Source organism: Otolemur garnettii, unplaced genomic scaffold, assembly GCF_000181295.1.
Source record: "Otolemur garnettii isolate 467f Iridium unplaced genomic scaffold, OtoGar3 scaffold00094, whole genome shotgun sequence".
NCBI classification, from domain to species: Eukaryota; Metazoa; Chordata; class Mammalia; order Primates; family Galagidae; genus Otolemur; species Otolemur garnettii.
The window spans coordinates 5,196,532-5,220,728 of NW_003852489.1; the positions used below are offsets into that span (position 1 = coordinate 5,196,532).

The following is a 24,197-nucleotide window of genomic DNA, read 5'->3' on the forward strand; positions in this document are numbered from 1 at the left end:
AGAGCTTTGGTTTATGTGCATTCTACCTATCAACAGTTAAAATAACTGTGTATTTTGGTACAAGCTGGTGTTTGGAAATAAGTAAACAAACTCCAGGTATGCATTAAACTAATTTAAGATAATAAATCCTTTATCTATTAACACAGATAGCATTTGTTTTTTATAAAAAGTATTTTCTAAACCAAAAAATAGTGACAGAAAAGTGACTCTTTCACTTTTTTTTTTTTTTGAAAAGCTCTATAACAGAGCTGGATTCTCATATTCTTAGTCATTCAGTCTGTTGTGATATGCTATTTTGGTTAAAGTATTAATATATGAAGAAAAGTTGTCTTTGTTCAAATTTGTATTTAGAAAAGGACAGAGTATGTTAATAGCATGTTCAGATTCTGTGGCTATTCTTGATTTGACACATAACAAGTTAGTTGCAAGGTGGAATCTGAAACTATGTCAATTAACTTCCATACTCAGTTAAATTAAAACCATTTATCTATCCCGGACTTGAAATGAGTTCTTTACTCAAGCATAATTTTCTAGCATCATGAAATAGGACATTTGAAAAATACAACAGGTGTTATATAATGTTGAAATATTGTATTATATGAATAAAAAATCACATTAGTTAATATCACCACTTATATCAGCATTTTTATTTGTTTATTTATTTAATTTTCAGAGACATGGTCTCACTATGTTGCCCAGGCTAGTCTCAAACTCCTGACCTCAAATGATCCTTTCCACCTCAATCTCCCAAAGTAGTAGGATTACAGGCATGAGCCACCAAGCTCTGCCATTAATAACTTTAAATAATGTGAAATGGTTAAGCAGACTGGGTACAAGGTTTCCAAATTTCTAATTTTCAATTGAAAGCTATAATTTTATCACTGGTAATAAATATTGTTACTTGTTTTTCTCAAAGTGATGATCTAACTTTGTTTATTTTTGAGAAAATTTCAGCCCAAGTATCCAAGACTGTATCAACATAGTCTATCAGTTTTTCCAGCCAAAATGGTATTCCATGAAAACAGTGGCTAGTTCAGTTCACAACTCTAATAACTACATGATATTTACTCAAGACAATGATCATATATTCATTCCCACCTGACACACAAAATATTAAAAAGAAGTTACACTGGGCTCAGCGCCTGTAGTTCAGTGGCTAGGGTGCCAGCCACATACCCAGAGCTGGCAGGTTCAAACCCACCTGGGCCTGCCAAACGATGACAACTGCAATCAAAGAATTGCCAGGCATTGTTTTGGGCACCTGTAGTCCCAACTACTTGAGAGGCTGGGGCAAGAGAATTGCTTAAGCCCAGGAGTTGGAGGTTGCTGAGCTGTGACACCACGGCACTCTACTAAGGGCAACATAGTGAGACTCTGTCTCAAAAAAAAAGAAGTTATACAGAATCAAAATTTAACAAAATTAAAAATGAATGACTTTTACTGCTTCAAAGATATTTTTTAAAAAAAACCTGTGAGTGGGTAGCAGTGGCTGGTGGTTTAGCGCCATTGCCTTTATTATGGTAAGAGGCCACCAGCTTTATCCATGACTACTTCTGCTATACTAAATATCAACATAACAGAAAAAAGAAAGGCAAATAATGCATTACCACTATCATAAAAACGGTTTTGAGTTTAGAGACCACTTGAATGGGTCTTTGGGAACTCCCACGATCCTATGGATCACACTCTGCAGAACTACTGGCATGTTTTACAAATGTCCATGTGTATAAATGCAAAGGACCTAGAATAGTCAAGGTCACTGTGCAAAGGACCTAGAAAAGTCAAGGTCACCGTAAAGAAGAGCACAAGTGGAAGCATTAAACCATGAGGCTTCAAAACCTACTGAAAAAAGTACAGTAATTAAGATTACATGATATTGTACAAAGACAGCTATGTAAACCAATGGAACAGAATAAAGAACCCAGGAAAAAATATAATGTTTTTAAAAAGTTCCACTGATGCAGTTCATTGGGAGAAAGGTGTATCTTTTGATAAACAGTGTGAGAGCGTCTTGATTCCTGCCTCATTTACAATAAAAATTACTTTGAAAAGTATCACAATCCTAAATGTGAAGGCCAAGACTATACAATTTCTAGAGAAAAGTATCTGTACAAGACTGGAGGAAAAAGAAAATTTTTTCATGTGAAAACACAAAATGAAAAATAATAATGGAAAAATTAGACTTTTTACCTAAGCACCATTAAGAAAGTGAAAAGGCAACTAACTGAAAGAAAATCTTTGTGACACATGTATCTAACAGACATCGATTCAAAATATTCTTTAAAATTCTGATATTCAATGAGACAACAGATCAATAAAAACTGGAGAAAGGTTTAACAAGAACATTATAAAAGAAGATATCCAAATAGCCAACAAATACACTAACGGTGCTCAGTGTCATTATTCATCAGAGAAAAACAAATTAAAAGCCTTCGTTCACGTTCACTAGAATGGCTAAAATAACGACCAGTGAGATCGAGTGTGGATGAGAATGTGGAGCTACTGGAATGCTCACACGTTGTTGGTAAGAATGTGAAATGGCATGGTCATTTTGGAATACTTCCTGGTGGTTCCTTAATAAAGTTAAACATAAGCCTACTTAGTGACCCAGCAATTCCAGTCCTAGGGATATGCTCAAAGTAAATGTGTGCGTATCTCAAAAAGAAGATACTGGTACAGGAATGGATCACGGGTATACAAACTGTGGCATATACATAAAAAAACACAACACTGCAATGTTAAAAATGAGCTAGTTAATCATGCAACATCTGGACAGATATCAGAAACAAGTTTAGCCAATGAAGCCAGATGATCAAAGTGTACGTATAAAATGATTCCAATTATATTAAGTTCAATATAAGCAAAGCTAATTTATGATGATAAAAGTGGTTACCTCTAGGTTAGAGGTAGTATTAACTGGAAGGGGCATAAGGAAACTTTCTGGGTTGCTGGAAATACTCGATATTTTGATCTCAGTGGTGGTTACATGTGTATAAAAATTCATTGAGCTGTATGATTAGCATATGTGCATTTTTGCTGTACATAAGTTATGCCCTAATATTAAAAACATCTTCAAAGGTGTTTGTAAGTAGAGATTCATCAATTTTTTCCAAGATAAAGGTTACTTTGGAAATAACCTCATTCAATTTCCTCATTTTATATATGAAGCATTGGCTGGGCAGTGCCTATGGCTCAAGGAGTAGGGCACTGGCCCCGTATACCAGGAGTGGTGGGTTCAAGCCCAACTCCAGCCAAAACTGCAAAAAAATAAAGAAGCATTGGCTGTCAAAGCAATATGCCAAACAGGTAGTCATAGGCAGAGCTGAGAGTAGAACCAAAGATTCCTAAGTTGGTGGTCATTATTCTTCCCACAACACCAAGGTTCCAGAATAAGACTTTTCTCTGAAACTACTATTTGCCCTTTAATTATTTACTTTAGCTTTCTGTGACAGGTCTCAACAATATCCAGGGAAATATCAGGAGCTCTGGCTCTGACCAGTTGATGGGGTGAGGTCCCAGGCTGCTCTTTAATTGCCCACTGAGCTCACTACTCAATGGAGAGGGGCTCTTTGTTTGTTTCTAAGTTTATGGATGGCACCTATAGGCATAAGCCTCTCAGGCTCTTGCACACAATTTAAAATAGTGTTGCACTAACAGTTTGACACTCATGTCACTAAGACAAATGGAATTCCCTGTTCAGACTTAAACAAATTCTAATACTGCCCCCAACATGGTCCTCCTGCCACCAAAGTCTCGGGCAACAGACTATATAAACAGTCCAGACTTGTATTAGAGATGTAGGAATAAAGGTTTAAAATAAAGAGTGAAAAAAAGAGATTACTCCCCCTTCCTCCCCCCCCCCAAAAAAAATCAAAGAATGAGAAAAAGAAAGAAAAGTTGGGTCTTTTAGTCAAAAAGTCTCATGTAAATACCTGGTACCCTAGCATATCAAAAGTGGGGAGAATTCCAGCAGTGCCTTCTCCAAATGCTTAGTGAGGATGTAAGTCGTGGAAAGACCTGGTGCTTGCCAGAGAGAAAGCACAGGCGAGGTTTAAGCTGATGCTCTTCCCCAAGTGCATCAGTCATTCAAAAAAAGCAATGTGTCATCAGAAGAAACTTTCCCCACAGTTTCTTCTGCTTCTGTTTACTGTTCTTCATTTTTAAATGGGGCAATCATTTTTTCTTAATTATGCTGAGCTAAATTTTTCCTCATTGTTAACTTAGCTTTGATCTTCCAACATCCTGTAAATATTAGAAAGAAGAAAGAGAGGAATTTTAAATCAGAAAAAGTGAGATGTGGTTAAGTACTGTCTTTATGGACATACAATGTCTTTTCTCTATGTTCTTAATCTCTAAAAGTTATGCTTGATTTTATATAGAATATAGGGGTTTAAAAGATTTCAGATGATTTAATGTATATACTTCTTCCTTTCTAATAAAAAAGCCAATCTTAATATCTGAGTTTGAATATTTTTATCCTCTGAGAGATTGTTCACAGGTCAGAGCTGAGCCTTCCTTTAATTTCACCCTTATCCTTAATCCTCTTACCGATCGCACAAAGGCTTTGAATACCCAAAGTACATGCCTGGAGTTTTCGTCACTTTATAATCACTAAGAATATCTGGAACTCTACTAATTGAAAACCACATCATTTATTCAAAGAAATACCTTAATATTTCCAAATAACTTAATATCCTTCATATCTAGGAATAACTTTAGGAAATAATTTGAGCACACCCTTTCAAAAAAGGTAAAACAAATTTATGAATAGGGAACTTTAATTTCCTATTACAGACACAGAAAAGAATGGCTAGGTAGGACAAATGACTTGTTGAAAGTTTCAGCAAAAACTTTAAGACCATGATTATAAAGTTCTGGCTTCTATCACTCAAACTTTTAAGATCATGGAGCTACATGGCTTCACCATGGTAGACTGAACAGAGTCCCACACAAGTCTCTTTACTTCTTACCACCAGCATCTCTGTGTCTCTGATGGCTTTAAGATATAATGACTAAGTCTGTCTACCTCCATCTGTAATGGCAGCTACAGATACAGTGAATTATAATCCTTAGTAATGCCAAGTGCATCAGAAAAATCTCTGTGAGATAAAAGCATGCCTCTGTAAGAATACCCTCCTGGCATAGTTTGACTACAACATAAAATGGAAATTGCTCGAATAATCTTCTTGTCACCTATCCAATTATACTTCTTTAGTAAGTATTATTTAGTTTCTTGAATGTGATATACCTAATGCCAAACACATTGTCACAAATGATCATTATAAAATCAAATGAAACTAGCTGGATTTCTTTCTTCTTTCTTTCTTTTTCTTTTTTGAGACAGTCTCACTTTTTTACTCCAGACTAGAATACTGTGGCATCAGCCTCGCTCATAGCAATCTCAAATTCCTGGGTTCAACCAATCCTCCTGTCTCAGTCTCCTGAGCTCAAGTGATCCTCCACTTTCGGCCTCCCAGAGTTCTAGGATTACAGGTATGAGCCACTACCTGCAGCCTAGGCTGGGATTTTAAATGTTTAATTTTCCTTTATGAACAAGTTATTTTAATATTGGGAAAAATTAGGCTGTCAAAAATTATCTCTTAATTATTTACATTACTTCAGTTGTACAACAAAAGTATTATTTCTTTTTAGTCAAGAGCAACAGCAAACACTAACTCTGCAACTCTGTCTCTATTGAAATGCTCCATGTAACACTAGTAACTTACATGTCAAAGTCTGCTCTGAAGGATAAAAAGTTATTTACTTAGCTGTCCCAACTGTCTTCCCACTATCACCTTCCTCAGACATAATACACAAATGCTGCATCCACCACATCCCATAGCAGCATCTTTGTAAGATTTTTACTTCATTAGAGTATGATAATGTCTGCTCTTCATACAAGTCAGACATAATTTTGTCTTCGATCTCAGTTGCTTGGAGGTCTTTGTTAGTATAATATATATCAATCTTCACAGTAAAAGCACAACTAACAAACTCAGGATAAACCAAATCTTTCTTTGAAGGCTCTTTAGTTTGATGACTAAAAACAAGTAAAAGTGCATGATATTATCTAACAGGTCCATCCTCCAGGTCTCAGAACAAAAACATCAGTCACTAATCTGGAAAACCAAGCTCAAGCAAGACACTGATAACTACCTTTATCTTTTGGCTTTAGAAGTCCTGTATCTTTAGCAAAAGAGGGTACATGTTATAAGGCATAAACAATGGGAAGAAGTTCTTAGAAATGTAACCAAAAAGAATGTGCAGGAAAATAGTTAAGAAACTGATGGAGTGCTTTGGCTAGAAATACTGTCTATGATGCACAGACACTGCTGGCCATCAGGTGAAAGTGGCAAAAATGAGCAGTTGCTGCAAAGCCTATTTGTTCTGTGTACCCTGTGTCTTAGGTTAAAATCCTATAAAGTATCCAACTTCAGAATGAGCTTCACCTTAGCCAAGAAGGAAACATCTCACAGTTATTTAACTCTCAAATCTTAGGTAAGATAGTGTTTTTTGAATCACCAAAGGTAAGATGAAACTGACGTTATGGGAACCACATCTACGTATTCGTTATAGCTCTGCTGAAGATCTATATATTGATATAGGAACAGTGAGAAGCTAGGACATAGGAATCTATAGACAGACAATCTACCTGTGCCCAAGTCACAGTCACTGAAACTAACAAGTAGAACGTATGTATCTTAAGCCAAGCATGATGGCATGCACCTGTAGTCCAGCTACTCAGGAAGCCAAGGCAGGAGGATCACTTAAGTCCAGAAGTTCAAGACCAGCCTGGTAGTAAGAACCTGTCTCAAAAACAAAAAGCATCTTAGGCAATATTTCTTTCTTTCTTTCTTTCTTTCTTTTTTTTGAGACAGAGTCTTACTACGTTGCCCTTGGTTAGAGTACTGTGGCATCATAGCTCACAGCAACCTCAAACTCGTGGGCTCAAGAGATTTTATTGCCTCAGCCTCTCAAATAGCTAGGACTACAGGTACCCACCACAATTCCTGGCTTATTTTTGTTTTTAGCGGGCCCGGGCTGGGTTCGAACCCACCAGCCCCAGTGCATGTGGTCGGTGCCCTAACCATTGAAATACAGCTGCTGTGCCCTTAGGCACTATTTCTTTGGGAAAGAGATTTCTAGATGATCAAGAAATTGTGAAGGAAATTGCTTGGTATAAGCAGTACCATGCTCTGCTCAACTCTCTTAGTTTCAATGGACTAACATTGTTGGATTAATAAACAGATATCTGAAAAACAAAAGCCCTAGCAATCCAAGGTTTAAATAAAATATTTTCACTTTATAACTCTTGAAGGACTATGAAAAGTAACCATATAAAAAATAATCAAACCACCACAGGTTAGAGAGAAAGAACTAAAGCTATAATTAAAACAGAGGAACAAGTATCACATGTGCCACAGAAATAAGCCAAAAGACAGTATCTGAAGTCATAGAAATGCTTGAAAGTAACCCAAGTAATGAACCTGACAGAGTTGGTGCTGCACTGGTCATGTCTCCAAGCAGCAGAACAAACCTCCAGGTAAAGCATCTTCCCAATATGCAGAGAACTTTAATACATAGGTTATATGATCAGAGAAGCATTTCTTGGTTCAGGAGCAATTATATAAACTTATTAGACTATTTTTAAGACAGGCAGTCCCCAAGTTACAAACATCTGACTTACATACAAGTCTCACTTACAAATGAAGGCTACTATAGTAAGTTAAAAACATACAACAGATGCACGACTTGCACATACAAATGGAGGCTATTACAGGTAATATAGGTAATGTACCAGTTCCAACATACATACAAATTCAACTTAAAACCAAACTTATAGAACCTATCTTGTTTGTAACCCAGGGGATGGCTGTAGGAGCATCTAAAACAGAGTTTTTTCATGAACTGTGTCTCAAATTGACCAAACACACTGACTCAGGCCCGTAATCCCAGCACTTTGGCATGCTCAGGTTGGAGCAATCTCATGAGGCCAGGAATCTGAGACCAGGCTGGGCAACACAGTGAGACCCTATCAAAAGAAAGAAGGGCCAGAAGTTTGAGACCAGCTTGGGCAACACAGCAAGATCCTGAAGAACGAAGGGAAAAGGAAAGGAAAAAAGAAGAGAAAAGAAAAACAAAAGGAAAGAGAGCAAACAAGCTCAAATAATTTAGCCTTGACCTTCTAAAATATGAGTAGAGAAGTATTCTGTGATAACAACAGCGGTCCAATTAGACGAAGTAAGTGGAGGTTCCACCACAAACATTCACTCATAAAACATGTTGAACATCATATACTCCTCATTCAAAAAGGATCCAAACCATTTGAGAGGTAGCTGAAGAAAGATTTATTCATAAAATTCCAATTCTTCATTTATTGGGCTTCTTTAGTTCAAAACTAAGGAAAGCCGCATACATGTTTCACTGTTCTGGCTGTCTTTCAGAAATGAACCATGGATTTCTGGAATGAAAATAGGCCTAGAGAAATAATAACACAGCTTTATCACTAAGAAGTCCTTCCCTTGCTCAAAAGATGGGTACTTTCAGGCAAAGGCTCAAAGCCATACAACAATATAGGAGAACTTCTATAATGTACCTCTAATGGAAAGGTTAATAATCTATGTAAGATTACTTACACGTAAGATTATTTACATGTAAGACCTAATTCCTTATTCAAAAACCAACTTAAAAACTCTTCCTGCAACAGAGATAAGCAACAGCTCACTGAAATTCCTTCTTGGTGCAGAGACAACGTTGCATGAGCTTAAGTTGCCATGTGATAAATATGGAGTATCACTGCAGATTATAGTATTCAATATGTCACCTTTTAATAACACATGGTAACACTTGGCAACATGTGTTCCTGGTAGCTAGTCACTTAAGAATAAAATATTAAGAATATGGTAGTTAAAAAGCGCAATCAGGCCTACTCTTATAATCTTAAATAAAATACATAACGTTTCCAGGATTCTTAACTGTGAATGATAGTGTAATTCCAGACCAGCATGATCTCTTAACATTCTAAGATTGAGACTATTGAAATTTACTATTTAAGTTACTTGCAGCTAAGCAAGGATAGAGATTCTACGCATCTTTGTATTTGTTTCCAGAGGACAACCATGGTTACCAAGTTAAAGAGAGGAGTGAGTAAGAGTCCAATAAACTAATAGTCTGTATCAAAGAAAAGGCAGAGCTCTAGATGGGGAAGCTCAATAAGATGCCAGGGGCGAGCCACTGTACAAAACTTCAGAGAGCGACAATAATGCATAAAACCCATTAGCTGCTTCAAAACCTAAAAATATATCCAGAGACATACTCAGAAACAGAAGCTTTGATATTTTAAAAGTGACCTTTACAAATCAGTTTTGTATTTGTTTCCATTTTCTTTCACAGTTTAAGCCGCAATCAAATCAGCAGTGTCTAGGGATTTTGAAATCACCATAGATTAAAATCCTCTCTGACTCAACTGTTTGAGCAACGCCAAGTATTTAATAATTCTACTTGAGAGAATATTTAGATGAAATCCTGCAGTGTGCTATCCTCAGATATTTCCCAGCTTCACTGTAATGCAAGGCATCACTGTTCTCACTTAGTCTATCACTCAACTTAGCGATAAGAAAATACATTATTACAAACAGTTCTATTACTTAGTAGGCCTGGCTGAAAACAGTTTTCTAATACCAAGGTACCAACTGCCACATATAAAGGCAAAGATCTCCTTCCAGGTACTAACAATACATATTCATAGCTTGTTTCCAAGGATAAGAAATTAATAACTGTGATAGACAGACCAGAGTTAAGTTAATGAATTTCTAAAGTTTATGCTTTCGATAATAAAACCATTCAAGCTATAGCATTTGGACTCTCTACTTCCACAGATTAGGCACTTTGATACTCAACAGCTTGAGTAAATTGAATCCATATATTGTATTTACGTTCTCTGTCAAGGTTGCTTTTCCACATTTCAGTGATCAAAGGAAACACAGTCATCAACCCTGTAGCCTTCAATACTATGTTCATTACATTTAATCAAGTGCCAACTCTACTGCATCACTCACCAACCTTAAGAATGTTTAAAAGCATGGCATTGTTTAGCAACAAATATGGGCATAGTACTCTATTACAACACATGCACACAAACTATAAAACAAAAAAACAAAGAGGAAGGCAAATAAATACCATCCTCTACATTGTACAAGAAAATAAATTTAAAATGCACGGAACTGCTCAGTAAACATTGCAGAGTTTGTTTTCTACCTGAGGCAGCATCAATCACTGTGGAAACTCCCCTTCGATCAGAAACTGGACGGGATGACCCTGGCATGCTGACTGGGTCAGAGCGGACTGGCTGGATCCTGCAAAGCAATTTAATTCACATATGTTACTGGCATCAAAACTGTCGCTGGCTACAAAAGACCTTAAATCAGGAATGTTGGAGTAGCCTAATCCATTAAAGAACTATCCATTCTAAAACCAGACAAACAGGGAAGCTGCAGTCCCTAACTCTCGTGTGAGGATAGAGCACAAACATTCTTTCCACTCCAGGATCCCTCTAAAACAGTGGTTCTCAACCTTCCTAATGCCTCCTAATGCCGCGACCCTTAATACAGTTCCTCATGTTATGATGACCCCAACCATAAAATTATTTTCATTGCTACTTCATAACTATAATTTTGCTACTGTTATGCATCGTAATGTAAATATCTGATATACAGGATGTATTTTCATTGTTAATAAGGGGTCACAACCAACAGGTTGAAAAGCACTGCTCTAAAATCTTATCTTTGCTTATTACTCAATAGATTTGAATCGGGACTAAAAATTGGCATTAATTTAAAGGGATGCAATTAGTAAAATGGCAGAGGAAACAAAACACTGAACAAGTTTACAGACAGTTCCCAGGTTATGAACAGGATTGGTTCTGTAGATTTGTTCTTAAGTTGAATTTGTATGTAAGTTGGATTAGGTACATTTACCGAGTACCTGTAACAGCATCCATTCCTAAGGGTGAGTGTACTTCCATTGGATATTTGTAACTCAAGGACATGAATATTCATGATTTGATGCAAAAGAAAAACTAAAGTATAAATGTGAATGATATAATACAAGTCAGAATGAGGAGATGGTCCACATGAGACAGAGAAGACCTTGGAGATGGAAGAGGATTCGGGTCTATGTATAGTAACAGGATATGTATGTAGGAGAAGGAGGAAGAAGTTCCCTTTAAATATGGGACTAAGCAGGCAGAGCCCTGGGTTTAGGATTGAGTATGATAAAGAAGGGCATCTTGAGGCGCATGATTTGACTGAAGTATAGAGTTCACAAAGGGTAATGGTGGGAGATGAAAAATTCATAAGAGACATGAGACAGATTATATAATATTATAGAAGCCTGAAATGCCAAGTATGAATTATAGACAATTACTGCAGAATTGTAGACCAGTTATTGAATATGTTAATCTGTGTTTGTTGAGGGGAAGATAGGGTAAACTAGTACTGGAAGGTAAAATTATTGATATACAAATATTGACCACTGCTAATATTAATTCCACCCTCGCTTTTTTTAAAGCCAATTATGGTGATCCCGTCACATCATGGTAGTACATAGTTGGTTCTGAGATGAACACGCCTAAGCAAATTTGAACTAGTAAGAAAAGAGGAGCAGTTTATTTGAAGTTTCTAGAAAAAGTTTTCTTGTTCTTGACAGCAACAAGCTACCCTGTTAGATATGGTAGGTTTACCCAAAGTAAAGCCTCCTTATAGTCTAAAAAATTTTTCAATGGGGGCAAATATAGTTCCTATTTTTATTTTAATTTATATGGCGGCATCTGAATAATCCAGAGTCAGAGGTGGGGTGTGAATGTGACTACAGATGGAGTAAGACTGGCCATGAATCAATGTGTTGAAGTTGGGCAAAAGATATATGGGGTGTTTATTCTATTATTCTCTTTATTTTATATCTGTTTGAGCTTTTTCTGTAATAAAAACCAGCAAAAAGGGTGGCGTCTGTGGCTCAAAGGAGTAGGGCACTGACCCCATATGCCAGAGGTGGTGAGTTCGAGCCCAGCCCTGGCCAAAAACTGCAAAACAACAACAACAACAAAAATAGCAGAAGCCATTAACAAATGGAAGAACATACAAGATCATGGGCCTGAAGAATCAACATTGTCAAAATGTCTATACTACCCTAAACAATCTATAGATTTAATACAATCTCCATTAAAGCACCAACATCATTATTTCAAAGAACTTGATAAAATAGCTCTTTATTTTGTATGGAACTAGAAAAAAAACCAAATGTCCACTGAAATTCTAAGAAATAAAAACAAATTTGGAGGCATCATATTATAAGACTTCAGTTTAAACAAGTCTATAGTAATCAAAAACAGCATGGTACTGTCACAAAAATAGAGATACAGATCTATGGAACAGAATAGAGAATTTAGAGATAAAACCAGCCTCATATAGCCATTTGATCTTCAATAAACCAATTAAAAACATACACTAGGGGAAAAGATCTCTTTTTAAAAAACAGTTCTAGGAAAACTGGTTAGTCACATGCAAAAGACTGAAACTAGACCTGTACCTCTCACCACTTACAAAGATCAACTCATGCTGGATAAAAGATTTAAATATAAGACACGAAATTATAAAAACTCTACAAGAAAGTGTGGGGAAAAACTTTTATCAACATTGGCCTGGGGAAAGATTTTATGAAGAAGACCCCACTGGCAATTGAAACAACAAAAATAAACAAATGTTCCTCATCAAACGAAGATGTTTCTGCACAGCTAAGAACACAATCAACAAAGCAAATAGATGACCTTCAGAATGGGAGAAGATATTCACATGTTATGAATCGGAAAGAATCTAATAACCAGAATCTACAGGGAACTCAAATTAATCAAGAGAAGCAAACAACCCCATTCATTATTGGGAAAGAGACAGGAACAAAACCTTCACCCAAGAAGGCGGACGAGTGGCCGATAAACTCATGAAAAAATGCTCATCATCCCTAATCATCAGAGAAATGCAAATCAAAACCATCTTGAGATATCAACTAAGCCCACTGAGAATACTCCACATCACAAAGCCCCAAAGCTGCAGATGCTGGCATGGATGTGAAGAGAAAGGAACGCTTTTACATTGTTGGTGGGGAAACTAATACACTTTCTTTGGACGGAAGTATGAAGAATCCTCAAAGAACTCAAAATAGACCTTCCATTTGATCCTGAATCCCACTGCTAGGTATATACCCAGGGGGGAAAATCATTATATCATAAGGATATCTGAACTATATTGTTTATCACAGCTCAATTTACAATTGCCAAGATGTGGAATCAACCCATGTGCCCATCAACCCAGGAATGGATTAATAAACTGTGATATATGTATACCATGGAATACTATTCAGCCATAAAAAGATAGAGGAATTACATCTTTTGTTTTAACCCAGATGTAGGTGAAGAACATTCTCTTTAGTAAAGTAACTCAAAAAATGGTAAAATAAGCATCCCATGCACTTAAAACTAATGTGAAACTAGAACAACTACAGGCCCATATATGAGAAAAACATAATTAAATTCAAGAAGTAGGGAGCAGGGAAGGAGGTCAGTAAGCTCCCACCTGTCAGGTACAATGTAGGGGCATAAGGTACCTCTTCTTAGTAAAGGACTCAACTACAGTGGGGACTTCACCTTGAAAACACAAACAATGTAGCCTAATCATATGTATACATATGTAAATTCAAAATAAAAAGAGAAACTGGTTGAGATGATGAAAACGTTCTGGAATTAGACACCAGGGAAAGACCCACAACACAATGAATGTACTAAAAACTCCTAAAGTGTACCCTGGTAAATTTTATGTTATGTGATTTATACATAAAAATAAAATAAAATAAATGGTAACCAATTTATGAGGTTTATCTAGAATGGAAAGGAAGGCTTTCTATACTCAGCTTTTTTTATGTTGTATGATTCTTGATTTTATGACCAAATATTCCAATGGCCTATTTTACTGTGCCTTTTTTTTTTTTTTTTTTTGACAGCCTTGCTTTATCACCTAGGCTGGAGTACAGTGGTATGATCATTGTTCACTATAGCCTCCTGGGCTTAAGCAATCTTCTTGCCTCAGCCTCCTGAGAAGCTAGGACTAGAGGTACATACCACCAAACTCAGCAACATTTTTAAAAAACATTTTGTAGAAATTGGTTCTCACAACATTTTCCAAACTGATTTCAAATTAGGTCTCACTGTGTAGGCCAAACTGGTCTCAAACTTCTGGTTTCAAGCACTCCTCCCACCTCAGCCCCCCAAAGTAATGGGATTATATGCATGAGCCATCCTGCCTGGCCCATTTTTACATTTAAAAGTTCCTGCCCTGGGGCAGTGCCTATGGCTCAGTGAGTAGGGCCCCAGGCCCATATGCTGAGGGTGGTAGGTTCAAACCTAGCCCAGGCCAAACTGCAATAACAACAAAAAATAGGCAGACATTGTGGTGGGCGCCTGTAGTCCCAGCTATTCGGGAGGCTGAGGCAAGAGAATTGCCAAAGCCAAGAGCTGGAGATTGCTGTGAACTATGACACCACGGCACTCTCTCTACCCAGGATGACAGGGTAAGACTGTCTCTAAAAAAAAATCCCTGCCCTGGGTAAGGTGAGGCCATGAGGCTAAGCCATGTCTGATTTCCTCATGAATGAGAGTCAACACTACCTGCCTAACTCTCATTTTGGTGGGTATGCAGGAAGGCAGACTACCATTGTACTGCATATTCTCAGAGATATCTTATGGGGTACGGAATGATAGGTCAGGAGTTAAGGGCCAGTTGATCCCCAAAATCTAAACAAGGAATGCACATTTCAAAGGAGAAAGTAAAGCCAAAGGCCGTCCATGATGCCACTGTGCGTAGTTCTGAAGAAATGTAGATCAAACACAGTGAGGAGGTGGCCTAGAATACTACTAAACAAAACGGGGAAAATATAAATAGCCAGGTTTCTAATTGGATGGTACTGAAAAGGACACTTAAAATTAACATCAGATCTAAATTTCCCCTGAAAACTGCACTGTAAGGCGTTAACCAAGGTCCTAACCCAGCTTACCTGTCCTGGGTACGGAGAGGCCAAAAACAAAAATTACGAATGTACTTTTAATCCCAGCACTTTGCTTTTTTTTGTCGTTTTTGCTGTTTTTTTTTTTTTTTTTTTTTTAATGTCAGGTTAATGAGAGGGTAAAAACAACCAGGTTACAGTATTTGGTTTGTTAAGTAGACACCCTCTTGTAACTGCGTTATGCACCCAAAAGAACTTTGGAAGGCCAGGGCTAGAGGATTGCTTGAGGCCAGAAGTTTGAGATGAGTTTGAACAAGAGTAGGATCCTTTCTCTACAAAAATTAAAAATCAGCCAGGCATGGTGGGGCAGGAAGGCTGAAGTGGAGGATCGCCTGAGCCCAAGCGTCTGAGGTTGTGGTAAGCTACTACTCTGGGTGACAGGGAAGTAGAGGAAAATGCTGGCTCTCTTAAAAAACAAAACAAACAGAACACTGAAAGTCCCTGAGAAAAATTCGGAAGGTTCTCTACTTTTAAAGAAGCAAGTTAGAAAGACCTTAGAAGAATGACTACGTCTGAGTCAAGAGTAACTAAGAAAGCTGGAGAGGCTGGGAAACAAAGGGCCAGAGCTGACTACCCAGGGATGGAAGATGCTTCCTAAGAAAAGGCCAGGGCCTCAGTAAGGCAGCTGTTCAAAGTCACCAGAAAAAACGAGAGGGTTTGGTGCATGGTCTAGCAAGGAGAATTAAAGTGTCCTGTAGTGTAAAGAGAATAAATGAGTCACTTACTTTAAATGCTTTCTTAACATTCAAAAATTGGAACGACTGTTCCAAACATGTATACACTGAATCACTAAGTTAAGGACTAACTTGACTACCTGAAACTGGCCTGACTATCCAATCTAGATCACATTTCACGATTGGCATTGATTGAAAGTGGTTTAGCACCCACTATATGCTGTCATTGTTGCCTGACATCATAAGAGGAATTCACCATTTCTAGAAAGCTGGAGAAAATCTGCTGGGACAAAAACCAAAAAATGTAGAGAAGAAAGAAATAAAACACAAAGGAGACTAAACAAACAAATAATAAACACTAAGCAAGATGTTCAAAGGAGATGTGTTCCTTGATAGAAATCATTCATTCGTTAAGAAGATAACATCAGTTGGGGACAAGCAAAAATGTAGAAAGGGACACCAGTAAGGAGCCTCCTAACAGGAGAAATGGTTCCCAGGGCTGCAGAGGGAAAGGAGGGGAAGACTACTAGACACATTTAGGAATAGAAATGGTGTAAGTTGACAATGAACTAGATGTGGCAAGACAAAAAGGAGGGATGCCAAGAATAACCTCTAGACTATGGCTACTTGAGTAAGTAGCTTGAGGAGTCATTTAAAGAGACGAGAAAGGCTAGAGGAAAAGCCGGATTAAGGAGTGAAATGAAAAGGGGTGATACCGACATGCCAAGTGTTTGATGCTTCAGAGACAAGTCAGAGGAGGGCCAGCTGCCTATACTCCAGGTGTATTTCCCAGCACCAGTATTAGTGCCCAGCAGGTGCTCAGTAATTTTTTTTTAAGAGACACAGTCTCACTCTGTCACTCAGGCTGGAATTTAAGGGCATAATCATAGTTCACCGTAACTTCAAACTACTGAACTCAAGCAATCCTCCCAACTCAGTCTCCCAAGTAGCTGTGGCTACAGGTTGCACTATTGCAACCAGTTAATTTTTTAACTTCACAAAGAGATAGAGTTCTCTCTCAAGTGATCCTCCCTGAATTGACCTCCCAAATGTCTGGGATTACAGACGTGAGTCCCTGTACCTGGCCTAAATATGTGTAATATTTATTAAAAAGATATATAGTCTTTCCCGTCTTGCAAGACGGCGGCTGAAAAAGTTGAGAAGCCGTTTTCCAAAGAGAAGCCAGTTTCTAAAGAGAAGAAATCTGTTAATAAAAAGAAGAAGCCTAAGGCCAAGAAGGGGATGCCCCACTGCAGCCGAAATCCTGTGCTGGTCAGAGGAATAGGCAGATATTCCCGATCTGCCACGTATTCCAGAAAGGCGATGTATAAGAGGAAATACACAGCAGCTAAATCCAAGATTGAAAAGAAGAAGGCGAAGGTCCTTGCCACTGTTACAAAACCAGTTGGTGGGGACATGAATGGTGGTACTTGGGTTGTTAAACTTCACAAAATGCCTAGACACTATCCCACCGAAGATGTGCCTCGAAAGCTATTAAGCCACGGCAAAAAACCATTTACTCAGCATGTGAGAAAACTGCGATCCAGCATCACACTGGGACTGGTCTAATTATCCTCACTGGGTGCCACAGAGGCAAGACAGTGGTTTTCCTAAAGCAACTGGGCAGTGGCTTGCTCCTTGTGACTGGACCTTTGTCCCTCAATCGAGTTCCTTTACGAAGGGCACACCAGAAATTTGTCATTGCCACCACCACAAAAATTGACATCAGTAATGTTAAAATCCCGAAGCATCTTACTGATGCTTATTTCAAAAAGAAGCAGCTCCAGAAGCCCAGACACCAGGAAGATGAGATCTTCATCACAGAAAAAGAGAAATACGAGATAACAGAACAGCGCAAGGTTGAGCAAAAAGCTGTGGACTCGCAAATTTTACCAAAAATCAAGGCTGTTCCTCAGCTCCCAGGCTACCTGCGATCCATGTTTGCTCTGACAAATGGAGCTTACCCTCATAAAATGGTGTTTTAAATTTCTTAAAAAGAACCTAATTAAATGGCTAATAGATAAGATAAAAAAAAAGATATATATATGTTAGGCATAATCAAACCTGGCAGTAACTTTTATTATAAAAATTTGTTATTGCTGGCTTGGCACCTGTAACACAATGGTCATGGCGCCAGCCACATACATTGAGAGTGGAAGGTTCAAACCCGGCTTAGGCCAGCTAAACAACTGCAAGCAGAAATCCCCGAAATAGCTGGGTGTTGTGGCGGGCGCCTGTAGTCCTAGTTACTTGGGAGGCTGAGGCAAGAGGATCACTTAAGCCCAAGAGTTTGAGGTTGCTGCAAGCTGTGACACCACGGCACTCTATCCAGGGTGACAGAGTAAGACTCGGCCTCAAAAAAAAAAAAAATTCTTATTGCTGTTAACAATGAGACAGATAAAAATGTATTTCCAACATGGTATTGGAATACATTTTCCCACTATTTGTGAAGAAGTGTGCAGGAGGTAGGGTGCAGCGACTCATGTCTGTAATCCTAGCACTCTAGAAGACTGAAGTGAGTGGATTACTTGAGCTAAGGAGTTTGAGACCAGCCTGAGCAAGAATGAGACCCCACCTCTACTAAAAATAGGAAAAAAAAATAAACTAACTGGGCATAGTGGCATACATCTGTAGTCCAACCTACTTTGGAGGCTGAGGCAAGAGGATTATTTAAGCCCAAGAGCAGAGTCAGACTCTGTTGCACAAAAAAAGGGAGGCTGGGTGTGGTGGCTCATGCCTATAATCCTAGCACTCTGGGAGGCCGAGGCGGGTGGATTGCTTGAGCTCAGGAGTTCAAGACCAGCCTGAGCAAAAGCGAAACCCCGTCTTTACTAAAGAAGAGAAAAACTGAGGCAAGAGGATTGCCTGAGCCCTAGAGGTGGAGGTTGCTGTGAGCTATGATTCAACAGCACTCTATGCAGGACGATATGAAACTCTGTCTCAAAAACAAAGGGGGGGATAATAATAAAAAGCATACTTCATACTGTGATTCTTACAAGTAAGGGTGCAAGAATGCATATTATGAAAATGGTAAAGTCTAAGTCAATTTATACGAAAACTTCCAGGCAAAATTTTTGAAAATCCAAAAAGATAATTGAATTAGATAAAATTTAACTAGAAGAATCAAGAAAAGAGGATGTAATCATACTTTAAGCAGTCATACTTCAAGCAATATAACCAAAGCATCATAAATTGTAATGGCTTGAAAAGTATACTGAATGTTAGATTTAGGGAAAATACAATTAGAAAAACAAATATTTATTGCATGTAATACAATCTCACATGAGATTCCAAGTAACGGCAGTGAATCATCCATAATAGTACATGTATTCTGTGACATGATATTACATACGATGCTCATTTCAAACAAATACACAAGTCCTGTCATTCAAACCACACGCTAGTTCTTACTTCCTACCTGAGACTGTTGAGGTCAAGATCATCTGTATCAAAATCCAAAAGGGGCTGTGGTGTGTCACTCGGACCATGAGACTGCAACACAGATGAACTGGATGATATGACTGTGGTTTGGCCTGAGGGATGGATGGTTTTGAACTGGAACTGTGGACCCATCCATAGACGTCTGTGGGGTCCAGTGTGCGTTACAATTTCAACCTGGAACAAAGTAAGAATCATGATCTAAATGTATTATGACTCAATCTGAGATCCTTTCACAATCCCCCATCCCTTCTCTCAACACCCACATTCTCCAATAACCCCGTCTTAACAAAGTGGGAGAGGGAACGGGCACCCACAGTCAAGAGACAATGAAAGTCACAGCCTATGTAGACATTCACAAGTCCCTCCACTGATCGTCATCAACATAAAAGAAAAAATACATTTTGCACATCCACACACAGGCACACGCACACACACCCAAAATACAAGAATCACATAAAAATAAAAGGACCGGTTGCCTGCCTCATATAACTAATATGAGCTCCCTAGGGACTAAGCTTTTCATTCATTCTAGACAGTACTTACCATGTTGTGGGCATGCACTGAATACTACACCTATTAATCCACAGATTAAAAGTAAGTCCTTCATTGAGGATCAAGCTCATGACAAACTTGAAGTTGTTCTTGAACTATCCAAGGAAAAGAAAAGGTCTGAAATAATTTTAATACCCAAATCCAATTTCTTTCCACAATTAAATATTATAATATTTACTATACTGCCCTCAAAATCCCCCAAAAGCCACTTTTAAATGAAGAAATTATTATATATTTTCTGTCAAACTAGATTTTTGCCTTCAGAATACAATTACTTAGAGTGTTTTCTCAATTGCCACAGGATTGACACAGGCATTTTATATACTGCAAAACAGTAATACCAAAATGATTTACAAAAATTAAAAAAAAAAAAAGGTTTGTGAATTTTATGCTCCATGGATGTGACAGAGAAAGCTCTACACTGTAAAGACGAGGCAGGGGGTAGAGGACGCTGGACAAAACCTGAAAATACATGCTACCTGATTTTACAAATAAGCAACTCAAATCAGAGACTAAACACCCACACCCTCAGTGAACACGATTTAACGTCTTTGCTACATCCATGTCTGTGCAAACACATCATAGAGTTAACTTTCCAAACACCTTATTTTTGCCCTGAGTTCTTTTATATTTAATCACATTTCTGATTGTGGTGATTAATTCTTAATAAAACATAACAGAAAAGGTTCACAGAGAAGTAGCTCTGTGTTTGTGGGTCCAAAAAGGCAAAAGCATCATGGTCTTTGGACAATAATCACTTTCCCACTAATCACTGGAAGAAAAATACTCAGATTGAGGACAGTGATTTCTGATTCAAGTAGTTGTATTCAGCAATGTAAATTAGGCCACAGATAAAGCACTCTGTGTATTTTAAGCTCAGAGCCGTCAGTGTCACAGAGCCGAGAGGTAAACAGATGCCTGTGCAATTTCACTGAGGCGATGGCCAGATGTTCCTATTCACTCTCCTGTTGTGTGCAGGACAAACATATTGTATATACTTTCACACTGACAGCACACATTACCCCTTTTTCTAATTGAAAAGTTAAAGTGAAGGACAGTGGTTTCTTTGCCAGCATTCTGATTTTGGAAAAAACACACGCATTTTGGGTTTATCTTGGTCTTATCAAGAAAGGATGGACCTCCATACACCAGGAACCTGAGTATCGACTCTCCTTGAAGGAACTTCCTGTGAGTATTTTTGCTATGACAAAGTCAAAGTATGTTACCTAAACATAGTTTCAGTCTTCAGATTCAAGATTTACTTTCGTTTTTCAGGCTACCCTCCCTGAGAAAGCATTGAAAAAACAAATGGCCTCCACTTTTTCTGAGGCACCTGTCTGATGAGAAGTGGAAGATTGGTAATCTGAGACAGGTCAGTAACTTCCAAAAATGATGTCAGAGTTGAGACAGACATAACAGCAGCTTTAATGAAGTCATCTGTAATCTCATCATTTTGAAATGTGCCCAAGATCATTTACTTTCAAAGCCTTTGAGATGAAAACAACTTCACCTGGCAAGAGGAGGAACAGTTCAAGTAGTTGTTGATCTAGAAGCCCCTGGAAACAGCATGACATGGGCTCAGGAAAGGAAACCCATTTGTGTACCACCATAACTTCTGCCAGGGAGAACGCTGAATTTTCCTAATGGAAGTATGAACCCAATCTTCAGAAAGTGTTGGCTCCACTAAAAATCCTAAAGACTGGTGAATGGCTTTACTGTTTTAACAAGGCCAATCTTCTTTTAAAACCAGGTGAAAATATGTTCAAACAGTCCATTTAAATTCCAGGGTACTAAGGGCTTTAAATGAATTCCGTGAAAAATATGCGCATTTCATGCCCTCTCCATGAAAGCTAACATTTGGATACACAGTGTACATGGATAAAGCACATATTATATATATATATGTATGCTGCAGCAAAACACGTGAGAAATTTGTAATATGGAAAGGCAATTGATGAATTCTTGATGATTCAACAGAGTTACCAGTTTTCCCCACTTGCCTCTAAGGAAAAGAATAAAAACAGTGAATTTTTGTTTTTGTTTACTTTAATAACCCAAATATTTCTGAATTTTACCTGAGAAAGCCATTCTTCATCCTCTTGTCCACTATGGTCAGAAGCTAAACTGTCATAAGACCCGTGTCGAGTAATAGGCCCAGGACTTCCAGGGGGAACCACTAAAGGAGAAAGAAAAGGGATTTAAACTATGTTACTACATGCAGTGGAAAAATGCAGATAGCCACAACCACAATAGATACTATGGTAATTTATGAGATAAAATATGATATTTAAAGCACAGAGGCAATTCAAACAATTAATTAACAAGACAAATTCTTGGAAATAAGATAGATCTCCAATTAAGAGATCTCCAATTAAGCATACACTTTAAAAAATCTATAGAAATTAGTAATGACATTGTACCACAATAAAAGAAATAAACAACAGATCACATATTAAAGCTAAAAGTATACTGAGGAACAGTGACAAGTCTACTCATTGGGAGCTTACAAAGAGGTTTTCTAAAAGAGCTTATTTAATAACTGGATAATAATTCTAAGGATAAAAATTGCATATTTAACTAAAAAACATTTTCAGTTCATGAAAAATTCATTTATCCATAGAAATATCTAGTTTTATTAAATACTTGTGTAGTTTCCCTGATTAAATGTTATGACACAGTCAAGCTATTAGCCACCTGGTAGAAGCAATAAAATGATTTGACAAACATTTATTGAGATCTACTATGAACCAAATATTAGCCCCCCAAAATCTTAGTCTCTTCTTTGGAAGCTACTGCTCACTCCTTTTATATATCTGTCTACCTTGGGAAGTGGTACTGAGAGACTTTTTGTGGGAACAGCTGTAGGTCCACAGCAGTAAGAGCTGAAGGTACGGAGATTTCCCATATACTCCCTCTCTCTAGGGACCATTTAAGACTCAGAGAATTCAAGCAGTGAAGGACAGAGAAGAATATATAAGAAGAGTGGGCAAACATAGGAAGAAAACTAGGAGACTGTCAGTAAGAAACAGAAAAGAATGTGAAACTGAAAACAACCTCATAATTTCCACTACCCAGAGATATTTGTTATAGATCAACATGCAAAATTTTCCTGGCTCTAGATTTATAAAACAATGAAATCAAAGGATGTGAATATTTTAAAATTTCTTAATACATAATTCTAGAAAAAGTTATACATTTCTTTTTTTTTTTGAGACATAGTCTCATTTTGTCACCCTGGATAGAGTACTTCTTGCATGATAGCTCATAGTAACCTCAAACTCTTTTTTTTTTTTTTTTGAGACAGAGCCTCAAGCTGTCCCCCTGGGTAGAATGCCGTGGCATCACAGCTCACAGCAACCTCCAACTCCTGGGCTCAAGAAAGTCTCCTGCTCCAGCCTCCCAAGTAGCTGGGACCACAGGCACCTGCCACAGTGCCCGGCTATTTTTTGGTTGCAGCCATCATTGTTGTTTTGGTGGGCCCGGGCTGGATTCGAACCCACCACCTTAGGTGTATGTGGCTGGTCCCTTAGCCACTTGAGCCACAGGTGCCGAGTCTAGCAACCTCAAACTCTTGGGCTCAAGTGATACTCTTGCCTCAGCCTCCCGAGTTGCTGGGACTCCAGGCACCTGCCACAATGTGCTTGGCTATTTTTAGAGATGGGGTTTTGCTCTTCTTGCTCAGGCTGGTCTCAAACTCCTGAGCTCAAGGAACCTACCCACCATGGCCTCCCAAGGTGCAAGAATTATAGGCATGAGCCACCATACTCGCCTACCCTTCTTCAAGCAGTGATGAATAATGGCAATCTCACCAAACTTTTGCTAAAACTGGAAGTATTTTGAAACCTGAATTGTAAAGTAGACAAAATATAACCCAGGAAAATATTTTAAAAGACACAGACTCACATAAGCTTATCTTCATTTGCTGCAAGTGGAGAAATGGTACCTAGTTTAGTGAATTACTCATGAGAGGCAGGGACAGTATTGAAGTATAAGATGTGCAGTGGTTAAAAGGTTTAGCTGCTAGATCTTCAAAACTATAGCTGAGAGGCACGCTGGCACTTTCCACAAAACATCACAAAAGTGTGCACTCAAATTCTTATGATGGTGAATGACATTGTGAAGAAAACAATATCAAAATAATTAACCAATTATTATTTAAACATTCTTTTGGCAACAAGTCTGGTGTATATTGCAGAGCTAATAAGTTAATTTATATTTTCAAAAGGCTGAAGTGTTCCTACTACTTGTTACCAGTAAATAAATATATTTCATACTATATTTTTTTACAATTATTTTTTATTAAATCATAACTTTGTACATTGATGCATTCATGGGGTTCAGGGTACTGCTTCGATATACAATGTGAAATGTTTACACTGAACCAAGTAACACATCCATCACAATTATACTCATTTCTTAATA

The 24,197-nt window shown here is 37.9% G+C and overlaps 1 protein-coding gene and 1 pseudogene across 1 annotated transcript in view; one reads left to right on the forward strand and one right to left on the reverse strand.

Moving 5' to 3' along the window:
• BCAS3 (BCAS3, microtubule associated cell migration factor) overlaps positions 1-24,197 on the reverse strand; it is a 611,572-nt gene that overhangs the window by 268,310 nt on the left and 319,065 nt on the right. The window contains exons 19-21 of the mRNA XM_023516602.1: positions 21,851-21,951; positions 19,201-19,397; positions 10,258-10,355 (exon numbers count right to left, since the gene is read on the reverse strand). Coding sequence (XP_023372370.1) covers positions 10,258-10,355; positions 19,201-19,397; positions 21,851-21,951 — 396 coding nt within the window. The remainder of the gene's footprint in view (positions 1-10,257; positions 10,356-19,200; positions 19,398-21,850; positions 21,952-24,197) is intronic.
• On the forward strand, positions 15,611-17,799 carry LOC111727098 (annotated as a pseudogene).